The following is a 26,426-nucleotide window of genomic DNA, read 5'->3' as shown; positions in this document are numbered from 1 at the left end:
ATACCATTACACACCCATCAGAAGTCTAAAATAAAAATAGTGACAATGCCAAATGCTGGCAAGGATGCAGAGAAATTAGTTCACTCATAGATACATTGCTGGTGGGAATGTAAAATGGGACAACTACTCTGGAGAGCAGCTTGGCAGTTTTTTTAAAAAACTAAACATGCAAGTACCATATGACAGCAATTTTACTCCAAGGCACTTATTCCAGATAAATAAAAACATGTTCACACACACACACACACACACACCTGTACACAAATATTTGTAGCAGTTTTATTCAGAATATCTGAAAACTGGAATAACCTAGCTATTCCTCAACAGTGGAATGGATAAACAAATTGTGGTACATCCCTACTATGAAATAATACTCATCAATAAAAAGAAATGAACTATTGTTACATGCAACAACAATCTGGATGAGTCTCCAGAAAATTATGCTGACTTAAAAACAAAGGGTAAATTCCAAGAGTTTATACATTGTATCATTCCATTTATATAACACAGATTTCGGTTTCATAGGAGTTGAATAGTAGTTAGTCCAGATAAAAAAGCAGATCATGAGGGATCCTTGTGATGATGGAAATATTCTGTATCCTGACTGTATCAATGTCAATAACCTAATTATGACATTGGCAAGGCATGACCATTGGGTAAAGTGTACACAATATCTCTCTGTATTATTCTTCACAACTGCATGTGAGTCTACAATTTTCTTAATATAAAAAAATTAAATACATATAAAAATATTACCTTTGTGGTTTCTCTCCTGTCTGCACCCTGACTGATGCAATTCATCAAACCAGGGAATTTCTCTTCTCTTCCTGGTTCACTCCAGTTTGCTGGACGTTTTAGTCAGGGTAGATGATGATTTTTGCCACTGCTTTTTTTTTGCATCTACTGAAAATAATCATACGGTTTTTTTCTCTCTTATGGTGAATTATAGTGTTTGATTTTATAATGCTAAACCACCTCACATTCCTGGGATACATTACTTCATTATGATGTGTTAATCCCTTTATACATTGCTGGATTCAGTTTGCTAATATTTGCTTATGACTTTTAGGTCTGTATTAGGAAATATCTTTCAGATACCTACGGGAGCAGTTATTAGTTTTGAAAAATTAAAAAATACCTGGGAAAAATATTAAAATTTGACAAGGCTGGAGAATGGGTAAACAACAATTTGTTACATTATTGTCTACAGGTTCCTGCTATCTTATTTTGGTTTTTCTTTCTTTTCTATTGAACAGTCCTTGGCTGCAGCTTGGAAGATAGATTCGGATGATAGATTGAGGACATAAAAACTGGGTTCTTTATGCTATTAGGAAAACAGGGGTGGGATAGCCTTATGAATCCTTTTCACCTAGGAATGGGCCTAACAACACATAATTGCAACTCAGTAAAAGTTTACTGAAGGAACTCAGATTTATTTGAATGACAAACCAGTACAACATAATGGATGCTATAGTCCAGACCCATCCTCAGGATCTGGCCAGTCATTCCCCCAGGAAGTAGGCTGCTTATGGCTCATAATTCTCTGCAAATTGCCTTCCACAGAAGGAATGAGACTTGCCAAAAGTTACATATAGCCTCTATCACTGGTCGGTGATAGGATATAAACTTCTGGCCCCTGTTATTTAATTTGGAACAACTCTTAAAGGTCATTCTAGTCTCAGAACATTCTTTGGGATTGACTAAGGCCTCTGAAGCGATTGTTTGAGGTTTTTCTCCTTCTGTTAATCCTGCTTCCATCCCTCTCGCAGGCGGGGTCTCTAACGTAATCCCCACCCTCTCCCCGCCCTAAAATTTCTGCATGTTTACCTCCTTTTCAGGGTCTCTTCATTAGGCAGCTCCACTCAGAACACACATTACCTTATTTTAATTTTTTTTCTAGCAGTTGTCAATATGTGAATTAATCTTAGGTATTTGATTCTTTAATATTTGCTTATTTAAGACTGTAAGCTTCTCAGGACAGACTTTTCTCCCCATACACTGTGCACCACTGTATCAGGCGCCTAGAGCAGGGCTTGCAGAACACAAGCAGGCCCTAAATACTGCTTCAAGCAGGTTGTTAAAGTGAATGAGAGGACGAGATCCACCAGATACTGGGTCTTGGGCTCACAATCTCTCTAGCGCCACTGACCAGCAGTTCAGAGCGGCGGCTGGGTAGGTCCCCCGAGTCCCCGCCCCTCCTGGCACGCCCCCCAGGCCCAGGCAGGGGGCGGGACCTCGAAGAAACAACGACTGACGCGATGCGGCAACCGGCGGTACGGCTGGTGCGGCTAAGTCGGCTGCCCTACGCCGAGCTGCTAGCCCTGCAGGAGCGCTGGTTGAGACGGCTGCAGGTCGAACCAGGCACTGAGGCCCTGTCGGGAGCTGAGGAAGGCGCGCTCCTGCTCTGCGAGCCCGCGGGGCCCGTGTACACGTCTGGGCTGCGCGGCGGCCTGACGCCAGAGGAGACGACGCGGCTGCAGGCCTTGGGCGCCGAAGTACGCGCCACAGGCCGCGGTGGCCTGGCCACCTTCCACGGCCCCGGCCAGCTGCTCTGCCACCCTGTACTAGATCTGCGACGCCTGGGCCTGCGCCTGCGCACGCATGTGGCGGCGCTGGAGGCGTGCGCGGTGCGCGTGTGCGAGCTCCAGGGTTTGCACGGAGCCCGCGCGCGGCCTCTGCCCTATACCGGCGTCTGGCTCGGGGAGCGCAAAATCTGCGCGATCGGTTAGTGCTGTGGGCTGGGGCTGGAACGGGGGCGGGACTTGCCAGGACTGGACCAATGAAGATGAGGGCAAGCTTGGGCTGGGAGGAAGTGGATCTAGCGCGACCTTTGAATCGTCGATACCCGCTGCGTCTGAGTTTTTAAGCCTTTTCTCTGATCTCTTAACATTCGCAGCCCTCAGGAGGGCCCTCAGTGGTCATCTCCAATATTCATCTTCTCGAGAAGTGAATTGCCAGGTTACTTCCAATGAATTGCAATGTCTGGACAATAATGAAGTTAAGTAGTTTTAAAACAAAAAAATTTTTTAAACATTTTTTAATTTATTTTTGAGAGAGAGACACACACAGAGTGTGGGGGGTAGGGGAGGAGGGTCAGAGAGAGAGGAAGACACAGAAGCAGGCTCCAGGCTCTGAGCGGTCAGCCACAGAACCTGACGTGGGGCTCGAACCCACAAACTGTGAGATCATAATCTGAGCTGAAGTCGGCCGCTTAACCGGCTGAGCTACCCAGACTCCCCTCAAACTTTTTTTTTTCAAACAACATAATCTGTTAAAAAGACATTTTCTAGAATTTCAATAATAAGTGCAGCAGCTGTGGAGCCACACACCCCTCTCTAGCTTCCCCGATCTGTGCACAACCTCTTGGGTGCTCAAAAACAAGGCTGGAAAACCAGCAATCCAGTCCAGTTCCTCCATCACACTGAGGGGCATCTTAAAGCCCAGGGAGGAAGGTTATCTACTCTAAGACCCTTTGGCTTGTCTTGCAGGAGTCCGCTGTGGAAGGCACATCACGTCCCACGGCCTGGCTTTAAACTGTTCTACAGACCTCATGTGGTTTGATCACATTGTCCCCTGTGGGCTGGTTGGGACAGGCGTCACTTCTCTGAGTGAGGAGCTCCAGAGGCACGTCACTGTGGATGAAGTAATACCACCTTTCCTTGAGGCCTTTCAGGAGACCTACAAATGCACATTGATCTCAGAGGACAGCCCCAACTAAAGGGCATTCATGTTATCACAGCTGGGAGGTCCTGCTTGAAAAGCACCAAGCCTGACTTAAAGTCACTGAAACCCAGATTCTAGACCTGGTCCTGCCATTCACTCACCATGAAACTATGAGCAAATTATGAGCCCTTACCATTGTTTCCATATGTGTACTGGTTTATTTATATCTTCTCATCTATCTCATATATAGTAGATGTGAAACTTTATGAAAAACAACACATGCTATATAAATGTTAAGATTACCACTACTGTTGACACCATTTTCTCAGAGAAACTTAGACATAATCAGTTCTCAAATATTTATTACTTCCTAAATGCTGTATTTAGTTGGGCAATTCTAGGATCCAGTTCCTTTGATTTTATGGAAATCATACCTCTGGATAGCCCGGGTGAAGGTGATGTGGGGTGCTTTTTCATTCTCAAGAGACCGAGGTGCTTTCTGCAATGAAAGGAAAAGGGGAAGGAATCTTTAAAGAATAAAATGAGATCTTGTCTTCCTGGGTTGGATTCTCCAAGCCTGATAGCTATTTTTAGTTAGGTAACCTGAGCTAGACCAGAGGCCAGGGAAAGAACCAAAATAATTTCTTACACTGTGCAAATGTCAAAGGTAGAAGTTAGTTTTCCTTAAGTGGGAATCCCTAAGTTTATAAGGCTATGTATTATTTATTGCTATGCAACAAATCACCCCAAAATGTAATGGCTTAAAACAATAAACATTGTCTCATATATATTCTGTGGGTCAGGAATTTGGGAGAAGCTTAGCTGGGTGGTTCTGGGTGAAGATCTCTTAAGTATAGTCAAGATGGCAGCTGGGGCAGCTGTCATTTGAAGGCTTGACTGGGACTGGAGGATCACTTTCCAAGATGGTTCACTCTGATTCATTGGTACTGATCGTTGACGGGACCTGAGTTCCTCACCCTGTGAGCTGCTCCACAGAGCTGCTTGTTCCCCTGGAGCAAGTGATGCCTGTAAGAGACAAGGTGGAAGCCAAATGTCTTATGACCCAGCCTTGGGATTTACACAGTCATTTCTACAGTCTCCTAATACATGAACCCTACTCAGTGTGGAAGGGACTGCACAGGGTAATGGGAAGTAAAGATCATTAGGGACCATCTTAGAGACTGGCAGGCAGTTAGGGTAGAAAAATCCTTGAATTAGAAGTCAGGTGGCCCAGGTTGCCGTCCCAGCTCTTTGGGCAAGTCATTTACCCTCCCTGCGCTCCAGTTTCCCCTGTACAAGCACTGTTCAATAGAAATACAATGTGAGCCACGCTGTAGTTTTATGTTTTCTAGTAGCCACATTAAAAAGGAAAAATAAACAGGTGACATTAATAATACTTTAGTTGACCTAATAGACCCCAAATATTGTCAGTATAAAACGTTCTACATTCTTTTTCTCCATGCTATATCCAGATATTCAGTGTATATTTTCCATTTATAGCACATCTCATTTTGGAGTTGTCACACTTCAGATGTTCAGTAGTCACATGTGGCTAAATGGCTACCATAGTGTAAAGTGCAGCTTTAGGAAATATAAAGTCCTTTTTGAGCTTCCGGGGTCCTGTGGCCCCACTGGCTTCTAGAAGAAAGGGGAGTTCTCCCACTTCTGAGGTTTGATATTTGACTCGGCCCATGGTTTATATCAGTTATTCAAGCTGGAAGGGACTTTGGAGTTATGTTTCTGTTTCCTCATTGTACAGAGATGAAACCAAGACTTTGGAAGAAACTTGCTCAAGACCACACAGTAATTTCATCACAAAGCCAGGACTGGATCCTAGATATAAGCCACCTTTTCATGATCTTTTCCTGCTCTGCATGCTGACTTAGAGCTCAGGACAATATGCTTTACATCCTGGATACTTGGTCAATATTAGTTGATTGGTAGTTTGTCCACTTGTCATTTACCTATATTCTTTCAAGGCCTTTTATTTCCTTCCATGGAGCTCACAGTACTATTGTAAATATGTGGGAGGTGGATAGTAGTTGATAATTACTTTGCAGTCTACTGCCAAGAAAGAAAATAATTATTCTCAGGAAAAACGGAGTTAGGTTCTCATAGTTGGAAGGCTGTGCACAGTGTTGCTCCCCATCTAGTACTCGACTTCTCTCTCCAGCCTAGTAACTGACCATAGAGCTTAATCTTGAATACCTCCAGAGACTGGGAAAGAAACATTTACTCAGAACTTATTTTTAGTACCAGGTACTGTGTTAACCCTCTTAAGTACATTCTCTCATTCAGCAGCCTGTCACATGTTTCTGGATCACTGAGAATCATTCTGCCTGGTGTAGTGACTGAGTTACCTGGCCTTCCTGAGCCTCTGTTTCCTTAGGCTCAAGGCTTGGTATGGAATATATGCTAAGTTATCATATATTGGAAATATATGGCAGTTATCGATGTTTACCAAATATTTCAGACAAGATGGTACTTTGTGGCTCCCTTGTGGTTGGCTGGGGCCAAGTAACTTGTTCTGATCAATGCGTTATGAGGGGAGGGGACATGCCACTTCTGAGCTGGAGCATTGAATTGCTGGTGTCAGACCACTTGGGGTTTCTCTCTCTCTGGAACAGTGACCAATAACATGCAGGATAGCTGCTGCATCCTGAGGGACTGCAATGAGCAAAGGCCCCTGCTGCAGCTGGACAGGTGGTAAAGTTAAGCCACTGAAATGCAGGTGTTGTTCATTACCACAGCATAACCTAGCCTATTCTAACTGATATATGTATATAGTCATTAGGACTATTGTATTTGCAAATGTAGAAACCCCACTCTAACTTCTGCAAAAAAAAAAAAAAAAAGAAAGAAAGAGAGAAAGAAAAATGACAATGGGGGCATTTTTTGAAAAATATGGGAATGTCTCATAAAATCCAAGGGTAGGGCTACCATTGGGCTCAAGAACCGAACTGGAGCATGTAGCCCTTTAGGAGCCCAGATAGTCTTTTCTCTCCTATTCCATGCCAGACTTTTTGGTGTCTGCTTCATTCTATCTATATATTCGTCTACCTATCTATCTATTTAGGTTTGGAGATGGAAGAGGAGGGCAGAGGACTGATAAATGTGAGGCATAGGCAAGAAGGGCAAAAAGGCAGTAGGCAGAGAAATAGTCGGGGCCCCAGAATGAAACAACAGGAGAATGTCACTCATTCCTCTGGCAGCAGAGCAGTCTAGGTAGGATTATTTTAAGGATGAGAAAACCAAGGTTCAGGAAGGCTAGTCTGAAGCTATGCAGTTAGTAAGAAGCAGAGTCACTTCCTGACTCCCAGGCTGGGTCTCTCCACTTTTCCACAGTAGCCTCTGAAGGGTGAGCGTGCCAGGCATCCTGGAAGAGCCAAGCCTCCAAGAACAGGTGGGCTGTGGGTTGGCAGAGCCAGGAGGATGCAGAGCAGAAGGCCAGAGTATGGCTGAGGCCAGGCCTGTGGGGTCAGGTCAAGCCACTGCCGTGGGTTCCTGCATCTTCTTCCTGCCTGGACAGAGACCACCTCCGGTTTCCCACAGGGGCCCTTCCTCAAGGAAGGAAGCTGAGTGTATTAAGAAGGATATTTAGCATCTCCAGAAGGCCTCTTGTTTGTGCAGAATCTTTTTCCAGAAAGAGGTTGTTCAGGGTCTGGTAAATGAGTGTTAGGCATGAGGGTGTGACCAGCCACAGTGTCTGGTTCAGCGTCTTGTTCCTCTGGTGAGGCTGGCAGGAAACCAAATCAAATCAGCTCTTGGCAGCATGACCCAGTACACCTTACTCCTTGGGGAAAGCCTCTCTCTGATAGCCCTGTGGAAATCAGACTTTTGCCGTCTAAATCTGATTTTCCTTTTTGCCTAATTACAATTTGCCATACATATAACCCTACCGTATTGTAATACCTATAAAAGTTAAAAATAAAGCAATATTTGCACTCCCACCTGATAACACATCCCTTCCATTTGTGTATCTCTCATAGTTGATCATGAACATTTTATGTACTTGTAATTATGTAGATAAAATTATGTACATGTACTCTTTTAAACCAAGCATAATATTACATACATTTTCCCACATTGCTATGTAATCTTTATAGTTATATTTTTAAATGTCTTAATTTTGTTTTTATTTCATTTAAAATTTAGAATTTAAGGTTTTTTAAAAAATAGGTAATGCATGCACATGGAATACAATTAAAAAGGCACAAAATGGTAGCACTGAAATGTAAGTCTTGCTCCTATTCTTTTCCATTATAAACTCAGTTTCTTTCCTGGAGGCCTAAATGGTGGTAAATTCTTTTTTTTATATATACTTCAGAGATATTTTATGCATCTGTAAGTGTGCATGATTATATACATTCTTTTTCATATAGTTACTATAGACACAGTGTTGCACTTTGGAGACTGTTTCAGATCAGTATATAAAGAGCAACCTCATTTTAAAAAATGACTTCAGAGTGGTCCACTCAGTGGATTTTCTATGACTTATTTAGCTAGTACCCTATTGAGGACATTTAGGTTATTGCTAATCTTTTGCTTTTACAAACAAGGCTGCAGAGAAAATCTTTATAAAAGTGTATGTGTGTGTATGCCTGTCTGTCTGTCTGTCTGTATGTATGTGTTACATCACACATGATGAGTACCGGGGTTGAATTTTTAGAAGTGACTTTCTGAGTTAAAGGATATGTGTATTTTTATTTTAATGGATATTATCATATTGCCTTCTGTAAAGTTACACCAATGTGATTTTTAAAAACTTTTTAATGGTTTTTAAATTTATTTTTGAGAGACAGACAATACAAGCAGGGGAGGGTCAGAGACAGAGGGAGACACAGAATCCGAAGCAGGCTCCAGGCTCTGAGCTGGCTGTCAGCTCAAACCCACGAACCGGGAGATCATGACCTGAGCCAAAGCTGGATGTTTAACGGACTTAGCTACCCAGGCGCCCCAAAGTTACACCAATTTATACACCAATAATGTACAAGGGAAATGCCTGAATTTTAAGTGTTCCAGCATTTTAGGGGCACTTGGGTGGCTCAATCCATGAACCCTCCGACTCTTGACAGCAGGTTGGTTTGTGATATGGTGGTCGTGAATTTGAGCCCTGATTCAGGCTCTGTGCTATCAAATTCTCTCTGTCCCTCTTTCTTTGCCCGTCCCCGACTTGCACTGTCTCCCTCTCTCAAAATAAATAAATAAATTGAAGTTTAAATGTTCTAGCATCTTAGATTTTTTTCTCATTTTTAAAGTTTTTTGATATAAAATATTTTTAACATACCATAATGAACCCCCAGTTACCCATCATGCAGCTAAGCAATTATCAACTCATGGCCAATCTTAATTTGTCTAAACTAATACCTACTTCCTGCTTTCTCCCTGGATTATTGTGAAACAAATCATAGATAACCATATTATTTCACCCATAAATATTTCATATGTATTCCCCAAAGATAAAGACTGAAAAAAAAAACTTTTGATAGCATTATTACCTAGGAAAAATACTTCAGTATCAACAAATATTCAATTAATATTCATATTTCTCCAATTGTTTGCTTGTTTCTTTCTTTTCACACATGGTCTGTTCAAATCAGGATTCAAACAAGGTCTGCGCACTACATTCGGCTCATGTGTCTCTTTAGCCTCTTTTCACCTATAGATTCCTGTGACGACTTTTTAAAAAATCTTTTTCTCCTGTGTTTCCTGATGATTGAAAGGTAAACCCAGACACCTGATCTGATTCAGGTATAGTTTTTTTTTGGCAAGTCAGCTTCTTGGATGATGGTGTGTTCTTAAGGTACACAGTATGTTTATCCTCTTTTTTTAATTATGATCATTCCCTAGATTCATTAATTTGTTAGGAGTTTATAAAATGTGATACTCTGATTCTGTCATGCCTTCACTTACTAGCTGGAGTATGTTTATAGAACTCAATCAGACCAGTGGCATTAGTGTTGTTATTGGCATTTTATTAGTTTTTTAGTTCTTTTTTAGTTCATAGCACTCCTATGACCCCTCCCCCTGTCCCCCACCCCCCCACCACTCTGCTCCACCAAATGAGACACTTGGTGCTTTTGAAATTCTGAAACGCCAACGCACCTGGTTGGCCTGAGAACTGTGTTATGTCCCATCCCTCCCCAGAAGGCCAGGCTGAGTTTTCAACAGGGCACTGGAAGGTCAGAGCTGACAGGGGCCCCAGAGGTCAGACAATTTCACCCTCTCTTGTGCCCAGGAGGAAACAACCCCAAAAAGGACAAGTTGTTCCTCTTAGGCTCCACATTCCCTGCAGGAACCAGAATTAGAATCCAGAGTGTCTGCAGACACTCCGTGAACATATCAGCAAGAAGGATGTAGCATTCCCCTCAGAGAAGAGTTTAGAAGAGAGAGAAGGGGTGGAGATCGGGATGCAGGGAGGGGAGAAGCTGATTTCTGGACTATAGGATTCCAGATTTGGGGAATGCAAAGCATGTCAGAGCCCGTCTAGAAAATATTTCTGATAGCAACTCTGAAAAGAAAGCTCTGCTTGTAAATCTCTCCAGTGATGAGAAGCCCATTCCGGCCAGAGGCAGCCTGTCCCCGGCTCCCAGTGAGCAGAGATCTGGGTCCTGTGACACCCCCATCACTAAGCACAGTTCTGGGTCTTCTCTCTGGGATCTGTGGAACATGTCTGCTCCCTCTCCCCATGCTCACAGCACACTTACTCCCCTCTTCTCATTGCCTGGTTATGAATCTCTGGGTGTCCTCCTCTGTCCTCCTTGTCCACCAATTTAAATGTCCAGCCATTTACCCTACTTCCCCTATTAACACCCACATCTTCCTTAGGGAATTATACTCCCATCAACTTTATGTTTATGCATTATCTTTTATTAAGATGTAATTGGCATATAACATTATAATGGTTTCAGGTATACAAATAATGATTCACTCACTATTTATATGCATTGCAACTTGATCACCACTCTAAGTCTAGTTAACACCTTACATAGTTACAAATTTTTTTCCCAATGATGAGAAATTTTAAGATCTACTCTCAGCAACTTTCAAATATCAACACAATGTTAGTAACTAGGGTCACAATGCTGTACATTATGTCCCTGTGATTTGTCTTACTTTATAACTGGAACTTTGCACCTTCTGAACACCTTCCCCCATCTCCCACCCAAGCATATGTGGTTTGGGTAAAGGTGACACCCCTGCCAGCCTCTTTCCCTGGATCTCTGTGACTGGTGCAGAGATGAGCCCTGGACCTGTTTTAGGACAGTAAGAGTCAGACCCAGACTTCTGCCAGGAAGGTTGTGGGGGAAAGGAGCTCTTCCTACTGGTTTTGCAGATAGAACAGCATGTACACATAGAACTAACTGCAGGCAGCCCTCCTATTACCACAAAATGGGATCCTGCCTGACAAGGGATAAATAGTGAGAAAACCAAGAGTCAAAAGATTCAAAAGATTCATGAAGCCATCATCTGAGCTCCTGGGTCTAACCATGCCCGAAGTCAGTCCTCTGATTTTTGTAATTACATGAGCCAACAAATTACCTTTTCTACTTAAGTGAGTTTGAGGTGGGCTTTCTGTCTGTTGCAACTATGATTCCTGGCTGAGACACTCACTTCCTCTGTAAATCTCAGTCCTAACTTATCCTACTTTCTTCTGCCTTTCTTTATTGTTTAAACCATAAGGTTTAAAAGTGCATATTTATACCACTATGAACAACATGCCCTCATTAGTAGTTATTCTTTATGAAACACTTGCTATGTGCCAGGTACCAGCTAAAGCACTTTAGAAATAATATCTTACTGCAGTTCACAGATGAACCTACTTTTATCCCTATTCTACAGCTAAGACTAAGACTCAAAGTGATTAAACTCCCACGGCCAATATGTGTCAGGACTAGGATTCAAATCCAGCTCTGGGGGTGCCTGGGTGGCTAAGTCGGTTAAGCGTCCTACTTCTGCTCCGTTCACTGCTTGTGGGTTTGAGCCTCGCATCAGGCTCTGTGCTGACAGCTCAGAGCCTGGAGCCTGCTTCAGATTCTGTATCTTTCTCTCTCTCTCTCTGCCCTCCCCCCACTCATGCTCTGTTTCTGTCTCAATAATAAATAAACATAAAAAAAAATTTAAAAACCCAAATCCAGCTCTGTTGGACCCCAGAGGCAGTGTTCTGGACCACTTGCTTCCCAGGGCATAGCATGTGTGAGGGTGAGGTGGAGAGAAGGTGCTACAGAGATCTTTAGTCTCCTGACACCATACTATCCCACCCTTGCTGTACCTCTCCCAGTGTACTTTTCACTGCTCTGTGCTGCTTGCAAAGGCAGGAGAAAGGGAAGCTCAGAACAAGGAGGGTCAACTGAGGGTCAGACTGACAGGCCAAGAGGAAACAAATCACAGAAGTACAAGCTGTTGATGAGTAATGGCATAAAATAACTTGATGTGACCATTAAGCTTCCTCTGTGTTTTATGCTGTATTTTCCTTGGTAACCAAGGCTTTCAGCACTGTTGACAGACACAATCTGTGCTCACCCTACCTCTGAACCTTTTCTCCCAACCTACCAGACAGACATTGTGTTACATCCTGTGTATTCTCTGGTGAAAAAGACCCACCTGGTTCTGAAGGAGCACATGCACTCCAATGTTTATAGCAAGCACTACTGACAATAGCCAAAGTATGGAAAGAGCCCACTGTCCATCGACAGACGAATGGATAAAGAAGATGTGGTATATATAAATATACAAGGGATTATTACTTAGCAATCCCAAAGAATGAAATCTTGCCATTTGCAACAATGTGGATGGAACTGGAGGGTGTTATGCCAAGTGAAATTAGTCAGAGAAAGACAAATATCATATGACTTCACTCATATATGAATTTAAGATACAAAACCGATGAATATAAGGGAAGGGAAGCAAAAATAATATAAAAACAAGGAGGGGGACAAAACATAAAAGACTCTTAAATATAGAGAACAAACTGAGGGTTGCTGGAGCGGTTGTGGGTAGGCAGATGGACTAACTGGGCAAGGGGCATTAAGGAGGAAACTTGTTGGGATGAGCACTGGGTGTTATACATAGGGGATGAATCACTGGATTCTGCTCCTGAAATCATTATTGCACTATATGCTAACTAACTTGGATGTAAATTTAAAACTTTTAAATTAAAAAAAAAAAGAAAGAAAAAGACACACCTGGTCTGTGTTCTTGTAATGCCTACAGTCTGATGGGGAAGGCAGACCCCAAGACAATACACAGGCAAATAGGAGACTGGGTTGAGTTCTCTGAAGAAAACAAACAGGTAACTGGATGCAAAATCATTCCATTTACTGAGAGAATGAAGACTGGGGGGAGCAGGGAAGGAAGTCAAGGATTCCAACCCCAAAATGTCATCGAGAGATGTCAAGTAGGTAGTCAGATATAGGAGTTGAGAGCTCCGAAAAGAAGCCTGTTACCCTTCCAGGCTCTCTCAGGTTCTATCTCTTCTTGGAAGTTTTCCCTGATAACATAATTAATTCCTAGTGATCTCCCTTTCATGACATTGATTCATTGATCCGCTGATTCAACAAATTCTCAGTCAGACCTACTCTGTGTAGACTTAGGGTTGGCCTACTGCCCTTGAGGAGCATATATTCTAAGTGTGTAGTCGACATATAAAATAGACAGTTATAACACAGACTGGTAAGTCTGTGTTCAAGAGCAATGCAAGGGGCTCTGGGAGAATGGGTTTCTGTATCAGCCAGGTCCTGCAGGAAGCAAATAGCCATCTCAGGTCAGTAATTTGAGAAGGCTCTATTCAAAGAGGTGGGCAGGGAGTAGGGAAACCACAAGGATCATGAAGTGCCTTGGGGCTTGAAACTTTTGGGCATCAGTACCTCCCCAGGCCTGCAGGGGAGAGGGAAGGGGGTGGTTACTGGAACGAAGAAACAAGGAGAGCTCTGAGATAGGGCTGACAGAAGCTGGGAGCTTCAGCTGAGGAATGCAGCTAAAGAAACAAGAGCAAAATATATATATATTTTAAGTTAAATACATCAAACGATGTTAGGTGTTACTGAGAAACTAGGCATAGAAGGGAATTAGGGAGGGCAGCAGTAAGGAGAGATTAGGATTTGTATATAGGGTGGTCAGGGAAGACCTCAGCAAGAAAGTGGCATTTGAGCAAAGACTTGAAGGAGGTGTATCTCTAGGTGAGTCTTTCCCTGACCCCTTCAATCCCCTGCCCAACCTGTCCTCAAGTCAGGGCCAATTGGATTTGTCCCCAATTTCTTTGGATTTGAGAATCCCCTGAAGGTTGTTCTCAGACTATGGTCTCCCTGAGACAGAAACTCTGTTCCATCCTTTCTTTTCTCATCTAATAACAATAGGATCTGCCGTCTATTAAGCACATGCATCACACTGGACCCAGCTCTGGGCCCATTACACGCATTGGATCATCTAAGCTTCGTCACAAACCTGCAAGGCATGGAAAAGAAAATGAGGTCTCTCATTTTCCAAGAACCCCTGAGACACCTGGCTTCCCTAACAAGTTTCCTGCTCCAATTCTCACTCCAGAGAAGGGGAAGTGGAAAACAGACCTTAAGTTTATGAAGGACCAAAAAAGGGAACAAAAATTAGGCATACCCTTTATGTCTCCAGCAGGCACAAGGACCAAAGGGTAGAAGTAACTAGGAGGCAGTTTTTGTCAAAAAACATGAAAATATCCTAACAATCAGAACCTTGGCTGCCTCAGAAGCAATGAGTTCCTTGTCACTAAGGGTGTGCCAGAGAAGCTGGACAATCTCTTGTCAAAAATGAAATATAGGTGGGGCGTCTGGTTGCCTCAGTTGGTTAAGCTGCTGACTTCTGCTCAGGTCATGATCTTGTTGTGGTGCACGGGTTCGAGCCCCACGTTGGGTTCTGTGCTGCAGCTCAGAGAGCTTGGAGCCTGCTTCAGATTCCGTGTCTCCCTCTCTCTCTGCCCCTCTCCCATTCGTGCTCTGTTCCTCTCTAAACCTTAAAGAAAATTTTTAATGAAATATAGAGGATTCTTAGGTAAGAGATTTGATCAGATAACTCTAAGAGCCCTTCCAAGTTAGATTCTATCACTAAATGATTCTAGAACTCTAAGATGGTGTGATTCTAAGACTTTGATTCCAAAATTGTATTAATTAGAGATAATCCCTATCTTCAAAGAACTCGCAATCTAGTAGATGGGGTGGGCAAATAGTTACTTTTGATAAGTGTAATAAATAGTCCTATAGAGTAAATGCAAGGCCCTGGGCAGAATGGGGAAGGAACTCTACCCGAACTTGGGCTGTTTCCTCAAGGCTGATCTTAAGAACCACTCACATCAGAATCATTTGGGAATCTTTTTTTTTTTATGTTAATTTCTGAGCTCCATTCCAGATCTCCTGGTCAGAACCTCTGGTGCGGCACCCAAGTCTGCTTTATGAGAATGAGTTCCTAGGTGATTCTCAGGCAGACTGAAATTTGATACTGTATGCCCAGAATCAGGATGACTTCCATGAGAGGTGATCATCAGACTGAGAAAAAGAAGTAGTTGGGTCAAAATACATAACCACAGAAATAACATGGCAGTAATGTATTTTGATAAAGAATCACAATTTTGTACGACATTCCCTCCATGTAGTAGGTCTTTCAAAAATGATAGCACTCCTTGGGTCACCCGGGTGGCTCATTTACTTAAGCATCATGATCTCACGGTTAGTGGGTTTGAGACCCATGTCGGGCTCTGTGCTGACAGCTCAGAGCCTGGAGCCTGTTTTGGATTGTCTCCCTCTCTTTCTGCCCCTCCCCCACTCATGCTCTGTTTCTGTCTCAATAATAAATAAACATTAAAAAATAAATAAAAATTTTAAAATGATAGCACTTCTTAAGTACAATCTGAGATTCTGTGATAAAGGCCTCAGATATCCTGGAACAGATCTTTGTTTACAAGGGAGGAAGAGCTGGCCTCAGTTTATTATTAATAATTCCAAGGCTGGAGGCTGTTAAAGAGGGCTCTGAAAAAGACTCCCACAGAGTCCCTGGGAGGCTGTTCCCTGCCACTATCCACTCCTCTGCCCATAGCCTCCTGGCCCTCATTTTCCAGCTGTCCCTGGCTGCTCCTCTTTTCTGGAGCCTGCAGTCATCAGCAAGAAAGCAATAGTGTGAGGGAGGGCCTGGTGGCCACAGATGCTGGGTGTTCTGCGACACGAGGTATGGTTGGACAACAGCTGTCTGGGCATGTGGGGAGCTGCTGACACTTGGAAAGAGACGTTAGCTGGGGTGAAGGAAAGAAAATGGCATAGTAGATTCTAAGTCTAAGCTCCGCTGCTGACCTCTGGGTAATCCTGGGCAAGTCCCTTCCCCAAGCTGGCCTCTGCATTCCCGCCTGGAAAAGAGGGTTTGTGTTAGATGATTCCTCCAGTGACCACCAGCTTTAACATTATGGATTCTACAGTCTCATCTGACCCAAACGACCATGTCCGGTGACGAATACATGCAGGAACTGTAACCATTTTACAGCGAGGAAGCTATGGCCCAGTGCGGAGCCGTGACTTGCCCACCACCACACAGCCTCCTAGTATCAATAGCCTTATTCCACCTGCATCCAACGTTCAGCCTCGCCTTTTGGAGATCAGTCTCAGGCTGGGTAAACTGAAGCAAAGCGAGAGGCATTCGGTCTCCCGTCCAGGAAGCAGGCGCTGCAGGGGACGGAAGGATTGGAGCCCTTCGCGGTGTGAGGCCAAGCAGCTGGGCGGAGGCGCCCGAAGTTAGCCTGGGTAGAAGTGGGTGTGCTGGGGGCCGGGCGGGGCCGGGGGAGGAGGCGCCCTGGGGAAGGTTAAAGGGAGCAGAGCGCGGGTCGGGGCGTAGAGCCGAGGGGGCGCGGCTGTGTGCGCACTGGCACACGGAGCGCCGAGGGGTGCTGTGCGGGGCCGAGGCGGGCCTCAGAGCGCGGGGTCCTACAGATCGACGGGCGCCGCTCGGAGGCTGGCGGAGAGGCAGGTAAGGCGCTCTCGCAGGGTCGGGAAGGCGGGGCTGCAGTCGCGGGGAGAAGTGAGGAGTCCGCGCGTCCCGGGAGAACGCCGACCCGAGGTACGGAACGGCTCACGGACGGAGCTGATCCTCCCCTAGACCCGAGCTGCAGGGATCCGTTGGACCCCACGTGGGAGTGCTAGCTGGGCTCCTGGCCCTCCAAGCCTGAAAACCGTGGGGGCTTGCATGGCACGCACAGGCCTCGGACCGCGGCTCGAAAGCTCTTTCCACGTCCGCAGACGTGAGTGCGAACACCGGCATGTCCGCAGCGAGCGCACACGCAGAAACACCCCGCAGGGACCCCGCTCGGTCTTCTTGCTCTGCCGGAGCTGACTTGCCCATTCGCTACAGCGTTGTGTCCTGCGCCTGGGGACTTTCAAAGGCACACCGTCTTTTGCTAATAACAGAGGTCTAGGCTGGGAGTCCGGAGACTGGAGTTCCAGTTTACAGGTTGTGTAAACCTGTGCAAGTCCCCTACTGGCTGTATGTCTTGTGCTTTCTTTACCGGGGTCGCTACCTGTAAAATGGGCCTCTTGGTCCTGTTGCCCCACACTCCGTGTGACATGAGGAGTAAGAGGTCTGGACCTGAGATTCTGTTATCTAGAAAGTAGATGAGTTCAGACAGACCTTTGTAAGAAGGCCCATTAAGAGTATCTCCTCCTACCCCTCCTCCCCACTCTTCACCAATTCGCATATGGGGAAACTGAGGCGGGACTGCGGGGAGATAATTTGCCCAGGAACAAACATATCAGGACCAGAGAGAAGCAAAACCCAAGACTCCTAACTTCTAGTCCAGGACTCTCTCTGCCTCACCCACAAAGGTGCATTGTAAATATGTAAGTTCCTCATTTTCTAATGGCATCCATCCACTCTGGTGGTTTCAAATGGAGGAGACTCCTGCCTCCATAGCATGGAAACTGCTTTCAGATTTCCTTGACTCCTTGAGATGATAACCAACAACCATCTTCATCCCTCACTCACTCCATACATCTCAAAACACAATTCTATCATAAACTGAATGAGTAGGTGCTCAAAATACCTACTAAGAGGGAGGTAAGGCAAAACCCCCACTAGACTAGACTGGGGACTAGAGCTGTGACTTCATTCAGACATACCACTAAACAGCCAAATAGGGGCATCTCTCTTGATTCAAATTCCTGTGTATTCTCCATCAACTATAGGACTACCAAATGGCTCCCCTCAGGGGAAAGGGACTACAAGGCTGATCAGAGTATGAGAAACAAGGAAGGCTTCTGAAGGAGAAAGTGTGTCAAGAATCAAGAAGAGTAATAAGAACCTATTGGCTACTTCAGAGGATAGAGAACCAAGGCAGAGGGGGCAGGACAACATAGGGATGGTTGTTCTTGGAAATCTGAAAGTGTGGGCAGAGGAGCAGAAAAGGAAACCAGGTGACTTGACTGCCCAATAATTGTCTCTTACGTTTCTATAATACTTGGCAATTTCTAAAACACCTTCCTCTGTTGTCTCCCCCAGTTCCCATATGAGGTAAATAGGGCAGGGATAATTATCCCCATCTCATACATGAGTTTCAGAGGAAATAAATGCAGTGCTCAAGGTCATACCCAAGCATAGAGCCAAGATTGGAACCATGAAAGGCACACATGAAAGGCAAAATCACAGGCTGGGTAACTGGAAGTTGGACTGTGTGTGTGCAATGGTTGGGTGTGTGTGGCCACACCCTGAGTAGGTACACAGGGAAGAGGGTGGCAAAGCCACTGCTTAGTGTTTTGGGGCCAAGAATGTTTGCTCTTTGGATTGAATGGGGTTCAGGCGCAGGGAACATCTGGGTTTTCAAAGAAGTCTTAGAATTCCTTCTGCTCTGAGTCATCTCCCCACCTGACTGAGACACCTTCTTTTCTTTGAGCTGCCCCTTCCCCAAACCAAATCAAATCTGTTTTGGGCCTGTTCTTGCTTTTTAAGTACTGTAAGCTGTTTTCGTGAATGTGTATGTGTGTACTGGATGGAGGATGGTCTAATAAGAAGTGACATTGATTCATTTATTTTTAAAATCAATTCATAAAATGTTTATTTATTTTGAGAGCTAAAAGGATAAAGAACACAAGCAGGAGAGGGAAAGAGAAAATCCCAAGCAGGCTCCACACTATCGGTGCAGAACCTGATGCAGGGCTCAAACCCACAAACCATGAGATTATGACCTGAGCCGAAATCGAGAGTCAGATGCTTAACCAACTGAGCCACCCAGGTGCCCCTGATTTGTTTATTCTTTAGTGTCTACTATGTGCTTGGGCCCAGGGAATAAAGAAATACATGAGGCACAGGTCCCTGCCCTCACACCTTACACCACATAGTTTAGCATACATATCTACATATATTGATACCTACACACACACACACACACACACACACACACTTTCAGTATAGCTTCGTGCTCTAATAGGGTTTTATGCAAAGCGCTTTAGGAACAGACAAGAGGGAAAGACTAACTGGCCAGAAAGTGGAGAAGGAGGTATCTCAGGAGAGGGTCTACAACGGTGACATTAGAGCTGGGTCTTGAAGAATGAGTAGGACTTCATCAGGAAGGTAAAAAGAGGAAGGGAACTCCTCTGCCTAAGAAAATAGCATAAGCAAAAGCAAGAGGTCTGAAAGTGTGAGGAATGTTTGGAGAATGATCTGTAGCTCAGTATCAGTTGGCAAGGGAACTGGGGAAAGGCAAGGTCACATCCAAAGAAGTTTAACTGACAATCTGAGAAGGTTAGATTTTCCTATAGGCAACAGGGAACTGATACTAGAAAGGTCTGTGGATGCAATACCAATTTGTGATCCCAGTTCATGGGGCTGTGAGACCTTGTGTAAGTGGTTTCCTCAGGGAGGGGGTGCTCTATTTTCCTCTGTTTGGTTGAGGATTATACTAACAACATAATTATTAATATCCCTTTCAGCTCAGATTCTATCCCTTTGTCTCCTTCCAACTTTGTATTAAGGTCCATACCTTGAACTGCTCCTCCCACTCCACTCCATGGTGGTGATAAGATCACCAGAGGGACCAATGGCGAAATTGTGTGGTCCCAGGAATTGTCTTTGAATTCCCATCTGCTTTGTGGGACTTTTTCCCCTTCGTCTCTCTTTACCACATTTCTAGGCACTTACTATGTTCATTCTGAAAGAGTAGCTGAAACAGAGCAGTGGGGAAAACAAAAGAACCAATGGTGGAGTTTCACTTTTCCCCAGAGAAACCTGAAAGAAAACCTAAGATGCCCAGTTCATCCTTCAAATCACAGCTTTACAACCCCACCCCCAGATTAGACACCTGTGAGTTCAAGTCAAGGATATTTAGGGATGGGACACCTGGTTGGCTCAGTAGGTGGAGCGTGAGACTCTTGGTTTCAGGGTTATGAGTTCAAAACCCACTTTGGGCATAGAGCGTACTGTAACAAACAAACAAATAAATAAAGGAACATTCAGGAAGAACCTGTTAAGGTGCAGGAAATAGGAATCAAGTGTGGAGGAAGAGAGTGCACCTGGCTTTTGGGGGGATCAAGAGTGGGTCTAGAGTAGAAAGGACCACAAGAGATGAGATTATAAAGGAAGGTTAACTCCTCTTCCAAAACATGCCAACACTCTTCCCCCACTAGATCCTACAGTACAGGAAAAAGTATGGAGTTAGAGGATATGATGCTACAGAACACGAGAAGACTGTGTTCCGTGTGATGCAAAATTCAGAAGCCAGAGAATGTTGCTACTGGTAGTGGAAAGAGCACCTTCACAGCACATGCCCCCAGAGTCCTTGTCCTCATCAGAGCTCTGCCCTTCACTACCCCTGTCATTTTGAGCAAGTCACCCTCCCTCTCAGAGCTTCTGTTTCCCCATCTACAAAATGTAAGCATTGGCCTAGAATCTAGATTCTAAATAATCTTTAAAATCCCTTTCTGTGTCAGCAGTTCCTGTTAACTGGTCCATCCTCTGTTTCAAGTTAAGAACTCTAGAGCAGAGAGTTCTGCCCTTTATGACCTTTATAACCAGTGACTATCTTGATGAAGGAAGGCAAGGAGCTCAGAAAGAGGGACAAAATTATCAGTGCTGCCAACTGCCAATCCTTGGACCTAGAGGCTATTCACAGAGAACCGGCCCGTTCTTTATCAGTTTTCTGTTTCTCCTGACCCAGCAGGAGCCCTTGTACCCAGATTCTCATTCCTACCCCAACCCAGCATCTAGTGATATGTAAGAGTGGCTTGTTTGCTTCTCCTGTCAGACCACAAACTTCTGGGTCTATACAGAGGCCCCCAAAGGAGGATCTGAGGGATGAATGATTTCATGAACCTTCACTTCCCTCACTAAACCCTGTATCAGAACCCATCCCATTCCCCACACTGTCCCTCCACTCCCATTTTCTGCACAGAGTCTGCCTCCTTCCCTGGCTAGATCACCTGGGTAGATGAGCTGTTAAGAAAAACAAACAAGTCTGGGTACCTGGGTGGCTCAGTCGGTTAAGCGTCCGGCTTCGGCTCAGGTCATGATCTCACGGTTCGTGGATTCGAGCCCTGCATCAGGCTCTGTGCTGACAGCTCAGAGCCTGGAGCCTGCTTCGGATTCTATGTCTCCCTCTCTCTAACCTTCCCCTGCTTGTGCTATCTCTCTCTGTCTCAAAAATAAATAAAAAACATAAAAATTTTTTTGAAAAAAAAAGAAAAACAAACAAGTCAACTGACTTGGCTCTCAGTTTATCTAGGCAGAAATATTCAGTGTAACTTAGTCCTGGTCTCAGTTACATCTTTAATCTGTGAGAAAAAAAAGTCTGCAAGCTTTCCTATCTGGTGACTTAGGGGCTCTAGAATGACCCCAAAATACTTCTCCCACAAGCCTCTCCAATCACGCATAATCTGACAGTGTGGTTTTGTGATTTGTACCTTTGTGGGATGTTAGAGCTGACTGGAACCTTGCCAGATTAAAACTCTTTCATTTTATAGATGCACATAGAAGCTGAGGCCCAGAAAGGGGAAGTCACATGCCCAAAGTCACACAAGTAGCAACTGAACCAAGACAGCTCTTTGGGTTTCCATTTCCTTAACTATAAGATGAAGGAGATTAACTAAAGGTTACACTAAATGGACTCTGAAGGTCCCGCTAGCCTCTGCTCTGCAAAAATAAAACCGTCACCACCTCTGTGCGGCACCTAGTACCAGATACTGCAATTTTCTTCTTTAATTTTCACAATGAGCTGTGCTACAGATAGTGCTGATGCTGTGACCATGTATTACCCAGTTCATCCAAATAGGTTGACAGGGAGTATCATTTGTGCCTATGTAAAATATCAACCCCACGTGCCAGCTGCCACTCTGCCACACATATCATTCCTTTGGGTCTCAGGCTCTTTCAACCTTTTAGAGACTTCTGCTAAGATACCTGTACTCTTAGGAAAGGGAATATTTTAGTTGCACTATTAGCTGCTCCCTGAGCAGGACTCCACATGTGAAACTGAGGTTTCTCATAAAGTCACCCAAGAGAGACATCACGGGCCTGGAGTTGGGGGACATCAATCAGACGTCCCTTGGCCACTGCACAGTTCCTGTAACTACAACCCTAGCTGGCCTGACCCAGCTGCTGCCGGAAGGGGAGGGGAAATGGGAAGGAGGGTTTGGTTAGTGCCCAAAGCAAGGCTGTTGCACAACCCTTGCCCCCCGCCCCCCACCGCCTTGGGAGATCTACCCCGGTTCTAAAGACTTTTCTGTGTGTCTGATTCCTTCCTTCCCTGCCTCCTCCCCTAATTTACAGCTTTACAGCACTGGGCCTTCCCAGCTCCCAATGTCAATACTGAGACCCCAGATGTGTCCAGAGACACCCTGAAGAGGCTGAGGGGCTGAGGAGCCTTAGGGCACCTACAGGGAGATTCCTGAAGCTGATTCGGAGCCAGAGAATTTGCCTGCTATTTGGTGAGTCTTCCTGATTCAGGTTGCCCTTCCTCTGCCCAGTCAGTTAAAACTCCTTTGCAAAGGATATCTAAGAAAACTGGTACCGGTGACTGCTCTGGGAAAGAGTCCTGGACCACTGGGAACGGGGAGACTTCATCTTCACTGTGTGTACTGTGTATACATATTTACTAGATTTAAACATTGTTTTTCACCATAATAAAAGTGTGTGCTCAAACAAGCCTGGCAGGAGGCAGGACAGGGATAATAGTCTTCTTTTATTGTTTTTAGTCATGGTTTAAAATACATAAAATTTACCATTTTAACCATTTTTAAGTGTACAACTCAGTATCATTAACTGTATTCACATAGTTGTGCAATAGATTTCTAGAACTTTTTCATCTTGCAAAACTAAAACTCTGTACCCTTTGAACAACTCCTGATGATAATCATTTTGACAGATGAGGAAACTAAAGCCAGTACAGGGCAAGAAGCCCATTTCCTTCAAAGTGGGATACTCCAGGCACTCCATCTATCTGTTATTTGCCTATAAAACTGTCCAAGGCCCCTTTTCCCTAAGCCATTCCCCACATACCTCTCACAAATCACATCTGTGAGAGCTTAACTCCTGCCCCCACCTTGTCATCCCCATGGCTCCAGCTCAGGACTCAGTGTCTTCTGCCTGAACTAGTTGAAGACCCTTGACATTGGGCTCCCTGCCTCAATTCTTGCCTCCTCCAGGCCACATAGCAGCCAGGGTGTTCTTTCAAAGCACAAATCTCATCATTGTATTCCCTTTAAAAATACTGTTCCATGGCTCTTCCCCAACTACAGGACAGAGTTCCAACTCTGCAGCCTGGCACTCAGGACTCTCCATGATCTACTTCAGAGATCTACTTCAGATAGAGATCTACTTCTCTATCCTATGTCCTATCTCTTTTTTTAATTTAATTTTTATGTTTATTTTTAAGAGAGAGAGAGAGACAGAGCATGATCTGGATCTTCTGGATCTTAACTCCATGAGCCCTTGTTCTCTTCCCCTCCTCCATCCAGACAAGGTAGTCCAAGTACTACATACCAACCAGGGAGTCTCCAACGCCTTGTATGAAATGTAGGCCAGTCCTAGATGATTGCAGTATTATTTAGATTTTTCCCTCGAACTTCTGCATTCATAGAGTTGTTCATGAATATTGATCATGGTCATAACAGTCATCTTTTCTTTGGAAGAGACCATATGGATAATATTCAAGTTTGTTAACTTCGGTTAGGTTGACAGATCTACTTAGATAAACGAGGGCTTTGGAACTGGTTAGTGAAATCTGAGTGTTTGACCTATGGAGAAGTCCCTAAAGTAGCCATTTTTACTGGAGTCTATTGAAGGAAGAATAGCCAGCCAGTGACTAGGTAGACTCCTGGGGAAACACAACACCCAGCCAGTCTCAGGGTGATCCCTTAGACTTGAGGGAGAGACACAGTCCTGCTGACCAGGAGCATGTGGTCTGCTAACACCCTTATCAATAACAAGAGAATAGCCACACAGTGCCTTACACGTAAGTGCTGGCCAAAAGGGAAGGCTGCAATGATAAAGCTTGTGGAATATGGTTAAGGGATAGAGCACTTGATGAAGTCTACCTGAAACAAGTGAGTGTGGAGCCTTGTTTAAAGGGAATGATATGATTTTTCAGAGATTAGGATGCAGCCTGTCTTTGGATGTTTTTCTACATTACAGACTAAAGATCTCTAAGATGAAGGGGAAGGAACATTTATTATATACTAGGTACACAGTGACTTTGTGTCAGAAGGCAGGAGAGTTGAGGTGCCTGTCTCTTCTCTCTCTGGGGTAAGAAAAACCAGACTGAGTGTTCCTTTCACTTCCCTGCCCTCAGGTCCAACCCTGTTCTTTTCCTGGTGTCTGCAGTGGTTATCAGCCTCTCCCTGTTTCCCCCCACCCCCCACCTCTTTTCCAACAGAATTTGCCCTAAATAGCTAGCAATACCTAGAGTGTTTGGGATATAGGATGCTTGAGATATCAAATGACCCAGCCTCTGGCCTCCACGTAGGGTGAAATCTAAGCCATCCCCAAACATCTTATAAATGCTGTCCATGGAATATAAAAAACAACTGTGCTGAAGGAGGGTTCTGGATAATGTCTTCCAGTGGTTCCACAGAGTCCTCCTGAGAGCTGGTCCAGGAGTCAAAGGAGCTCTAAGCTGGCCATCGCAGAGAGACTCTGTCTTGGCTCTACTTCCAATATTCTCTGTGATCATAGACAGGCCACTTAATTCTCTCTGGGCCTCAGCTTCCCTTTGTATGAAATAGAAGGAATTAGGGTAAATGATCCTGAAAGTCTTTGTAGCCTAAAGGTCAGTGATTTATAGAATAAAAAAAAAAAGATTAATATGGGTTACAATGGTCAAGGAAGGCTTTATTCCACAAGTATTTATTGAGCATCTATCATGCTGTCTTAAGTGCTTGCATATAGCAGTTAGTAAAACAGACACAGTCCCTGCCTTCATTGACCTGGCAGTCTAGTGGAGAAGACAGACAAGTAAACAAATAGTAGAATAAACTGTGACACTGGGATTTTAGCTGGGGTCTGAAGCAGTCAGGACAGAATTAAAGCTGCAGATGACAGAAGCTATCCGTTCTCTCTTTTCTGTCACCAACAGAGCGTCATCCAGTTCTTTGCCCACTTCAATCCCTGTTGCTATGGAGACCACCAATGGGACTGAGACTTGGTATGAAAGCCTGCACGCTGTGCTGAAGGCTCTAAATGCCACTCTTCACAACAACCTGCTCTGTCGGCCAGGGCCAGACAACCTGACAAAGGAGGGGCGGGCCAATCTTCCTGGCCGTGATGACAACTCCTACATGTACATTCTCTTTGTCATGTTTCTATTTGCTGTCACTGTGGGCAGCCTCATCCTGGGATATACCCGCTCCCGCAAAGTGGACAAGCGCAGTGACCCCTATCATGTGTACATCAAGAATCGTGTGTCTATGATCTGATGTTAGGGGGCCAGGAATGGCAGAATGTCAAGACACCAGAACTCCGCCCTGGACTACATCAAGTCTCAGTGTCCCCATCTGTAAGATCAACAAGAAAAAGTGGTCATTATTAGGGTGGGAGGAGAGGGCCTGGCAGACCAGAGCCTTGTGGATAAAGATTTTTTTTTCCAGCAAAAGTGTACTTTATAGACAATGGGAGCCCCATGAACAAATATATAGAAATAGCAAAAGATAGTAAGCAACAACTGGTCACATGGCTGGAGTACTGGGAGCTAGGAGCTGGAGGCTGGAGGAAGGAGAAAAGGAAGTTGTAGCAGAAGGAAATTAAACAGGAAGATGCACAGAGGACATGCTTTTTGATGCGTTATCTTCAACAACCATGAAAAGCAGCAGTGATTATCATATCATAGATAAGAAATGAGTAACGTTACTAATTTATATTTGCTCACATTTTATATTTTTCAAGACATTTAACATTTGTAATTTTACCCCCTGTGACAGAAGCAAAGTAAGTATCATTCTGCTCTTCTGAGCCACAGTAGTACAATAACTGGACCCTAAGAGCTCTGATTTCCTTACCTAGTGCTTTTCAAAACTGCCACACTGGACAGGATCCAGGCCTGAAACTTATACAATTCTGGGAACCCTCCTTAAGAAAGGATTCAAAAATATTTTGCTTTTGCAAATATTACAAAAACATATTGCCATGTTAATACATTACTAGGACCTCCTCCTAAGGCCCTAAGGAACCATGCAAGTGCAAGGCCCTGAATGTTAAGTCTCTTTAGTTCCATGATTCATGCACCTCTCCAGCCACATCTCCAGTCACTGCATCTAACACAACCGCTTCTGATTTGATTT

At 44.5% G+C, this 26,426-nt stretch overlaps 2 protein-coding genes across 4 annotated transcripts; both read left to right on the top strand.

Annotated features, from left to right (window-relative positions):
- The first annotated feature begins 2,250 nt into the window (after positions 1-2,250).
- Positions 2,251-4,451, top strand: LIPT2 (lipoyl(octanoyl) transferase 2). 2 transcript variants are annotated; one of them, XM_029914615.1, is made up of 3 exons: positions 2,251-2,724; positions 2,897-2,998; positions 3,489-4,451. In XM_029914615.1, exons 1-3 carry the CDS (start codon positions 2,259-2,261, stop codon positions 3,716-3,718), a joined length of 798 nt encoding a protein of 265 aa, XP_029770475.1. In that variant the 5' UTR covers positions 2,251-2,258; the 3' UTR covers positions 3,719-4,451. The 2 variants fall into 2 exon arrangements, with proteins under 2 accessions (XP_029770475.1, XP_029770476.1); XM_029914616.1 differs by lacking the exon at positions 2,897-2,998.
- Positions 4,452-15,778: 11,327 nt separating this feature from the next.
- Positions 15,779-25,741, top strand: KCNE3 (potassium voltage-gated channel subfamily E regulatory subunit 3). 2 transcript variants are annotated; one of them, XM_029914618.1, is made up of 3 exons: positions 15,779-15,852; positions 22,423-22,580; positions 25,226-25,741. In XM_029914618.1, exon 3 carries the CDS (start codon positions 25,266-25,268, stop codon positions 25,563-25,565), a length of 300 nt encoding a protein of 99 aa, XP_029770478.1. In that variant the 5' UTR covers positions 15,779-15,852; positions 22,423-22,580; positions 25,226-25,265; the 3' UTR covers positions 25,566-25,741. The 2 variants fall into 2 exon arrangements, with proteins under 2 accessions (XP_029770478.1, XP_029770477.1); XM_029914617.1 differs by lacking the exon at positions 15,779-15,852 and adding an exon at positions 16,538-16,641.
- Positions 25,742-26,426: the final 685 nt, after the last annotated feature.

This window comes from Suricata suricatta, chromosome 11, assembly GCF_006229205.1.
Source record: "Suricata suricatta isolate VVHF042 chromosome 11, meerkat_22Aug2017_6uvM2_HiC, whole genome shotgun sequence".
In the NCBI taxonomy this organism is placed as follows: Eukaryota; Metazoa; Chordata; class Mammalia; order Carnivora; family Herpestidae; genus Suricata; species Suricata suricatta.
The sequence above is the reverse complement of the archived record's forward strand: the minus strand, read 5'-3'. Positions and strand labels throughout refer to the sequence as shown.

Bases quoted from the DNA above. Each gene is read 5' to 3' on its own strand.
- LIPT2 (XM_029914615.1), top strand. From the start codon at position 2,259: ATGCGGCAACCGGCGGTACGGCTGGTGCGGCTAAGTCGGCTGCCCTAC. The intron at 2,725-2,896 runs GTTAGTGCTGTG...TAACATTCGCAG, and splicing joins GCGCAAAATCTGCGCGATCG to CCCTCAGGAGGGCCCTCAGT. The intron at 2,999-3,488 runs TTAAGTAGTTTT...CTTGTCTTGCAG, and splicing joins ATGTCTGGACAATAATGAAG to GAGTCCGCTGTGGAAGGCAC.
- KCNE3 (XM_029914618.1), top strand. From the start codon at position 25,266: ATGGAGACCACCAATGGGACTGAGACTTGGTATGAAAGCCTGCACGCT.